Source organism: Amphimedon queenslandica, unplaced genomic scaffold, assembly GCF_000090795.2.
Source record: "Amphimedon queenslandica unplaced genomic scaffold, v1.1 AMPQUscaffold_3503_Cont24504, whole genome shotgun sequence".
NCBI lineage: Eukaryota > Metazoa > Porifera > Demospongiae > Haplosclerida > Niphatidae > Amphimedon > Amphimedon queenslandica.
The window spans coordinates 1-1,413 of record NW_003556171.1 but is presented as its reverse complement, the minus strand read 5'-3'; the positions used below and the strand labels follow the sequence as shown (position 1 = coordinate 1,413).

The 1,413-nt window shown below is 32.9% G+C and overlaps 1 protein-coding gene and 1 long non-coding RNA gene across 2 annotated transcripts; both read left to right on the top strand.

Moving 5' to 3' along the window:
• The first annotated feature begins 7 nt into the window (after positions 1 to 7).
• On the top strand, positions 8 to 1,090 carry LOC109592916 (uncharacterized). Its single transcript, XM_020008225.1, has 5 exons — positions 8 to 71; positions 158 to 307; positions 363 to 552; positions 601 to 669; positions 726 to 1,090. Exons 1-5 carry the CDS (start codon positions 33 to 35, stop codon positions 1,088 to 1,090), a joined length of 813 nt encoding a protein of 270 aa, XP_019863784.1. The 5' UTR covers positions 8 to 32.
• Positions 633 to 1,137, top strand: LOC109592917 (uncharacterized). The gene is made up of 2 exons (XR_002190634.1): positions 633 to 669; positions 717 to 1,137. It is a non-coding gene; the product is annotated as an uncharacterized LOC109592917 (long non-coding RNA).
• The last annotated feature ends 276 nt before the right edge of the window (positions 1,138 to 1,413 follow it).

Sequence of the window (1,413 nt, the reverse complement as noted above, 5' to 3'; positions counted from 1 at the left end):
ATGATAAGAAAGAAGTTGGTCATTGGAAAGCTATGTACTCTGTTGTTAGAGATTTGGAAGTTCTTAAAAGGGTAAGGTATACATGTACATGTACATGTACACACATACATAATATATATTTTGGTTGATTAGAGTTGTTGTATTTATGTTTTTGTAGTATTTAGAGAGCAAGCATACGTCAGTTGAATATGATGATATTGCTGACTATTTTAAGTTTAATCAACCAAATGGAACACTCAAATTGACTCTACAAAAAACTCAACTGCAGTTAGGATGGACTGTTAATCCTGATAGAGAACCAATGGAAGTATGTGTCCATATAAAGTCAAATCATGCAATATTACTGTGTGTCTTTATTGTAGTTATGTCAGTCTACAATTGAGCATTTTTCATCATGTCCCTCTCCTTCATATGCAACATGTAGTATATCAGTGTATGCTAAACCTGGTATTGCTCAGGATCCACTTCATTGTCCTATTAAATTAACTGGAATAGATCCTTCAAAAATTGTCTACATCAACAAATCACCTCCTGCTCTTCCTCCATCAATGAGTAAGTCAATGATAATTAAAATTAATTTTATTATACCTCATTTTACAGGTTCTACTACCTCCTCCTCCTCTAATGTAGTACATGAATCAACGTCAGTGTCATCCACTGGAGGAGCTAGTAAGTGATAATACTGTGTGTATATACTAACCTTTGACCTCTATTAGGTCCATCAGCTACTGTTGATGTCAATAATGTAAAGAAAGTGATCAATGAAGTTCTTGTATCTCATTATGCTGCACTCAATTCTTTGCCTAAAAAGTCTCTTACTGGTCTTATCAATCAGTTGTACACAGCTAAGCTTATTAGTAATGAAGTTAAAGAAGCTCCTTCAATGAAGGAATGCATCGATGAGTTCAAGGCTAGTCTTAGTTTTAAAAGGAAGATGCCTAAAGTGCAGGAGCACTGTCAAAAGTTCTTAAGCTCATTCATTGCTGCAAGAGGCAGTTATGCTGATGCAGCAGAAGCTTTAGGTGAGGACTGGATTGAAGCTATTAGGAATGAACTGGGACTTGATTTTAATATTAACATTGATGCTTGATATAATTGATTTACTTCGTTATTATTGCTTGTTTTAAATAATTTTTTTTTAAATATTAATTTGCGAAGAGTTCAACAATAATATTATTAATTCCGAAGACAAACTAAACACACATGATGATAGTGTACATGTGTTCTAGTACTTGGGATTCTTTTGAGAGTGGAAATAACATCATCTGTATCTTGATATCAAGTGATCTTGAACAATCCTTGCTCTCATGTAATAGATCACTAATAATAATAATAATAACAATAATTAACAATAATAATCAGCGTACATGTACATGTATAATTAGGAGTGATGTACATGTATATGTACATGTA

What these genes read in the sequence shown, in the direction of transcription:
- LOC109592916 (XM_020008225.1), top strand. Translation starts at nt 33, where the DNA reads ATGTACTCTGTTGTTAGAGATTTGGAAGTTCTTAAAAGG. An exon ending in ATTTGGAAGTTCTTAAAAGG is followed by an intron (nt 72 to 157) that starts GTAAGGTATACA and finishes ATGTTTTTGTAG; the next exon opens with TATTTAGAGAGCAAGCATAC. An exon ending in GTCATCCACTGGAGGAGCTA is followed by an intron (nt 670 to 725) that starts GTAAGTGATAAT and finishes TAGGTCCATCAG; the next exon opens with CTACTGTTGATGTCAATAAT.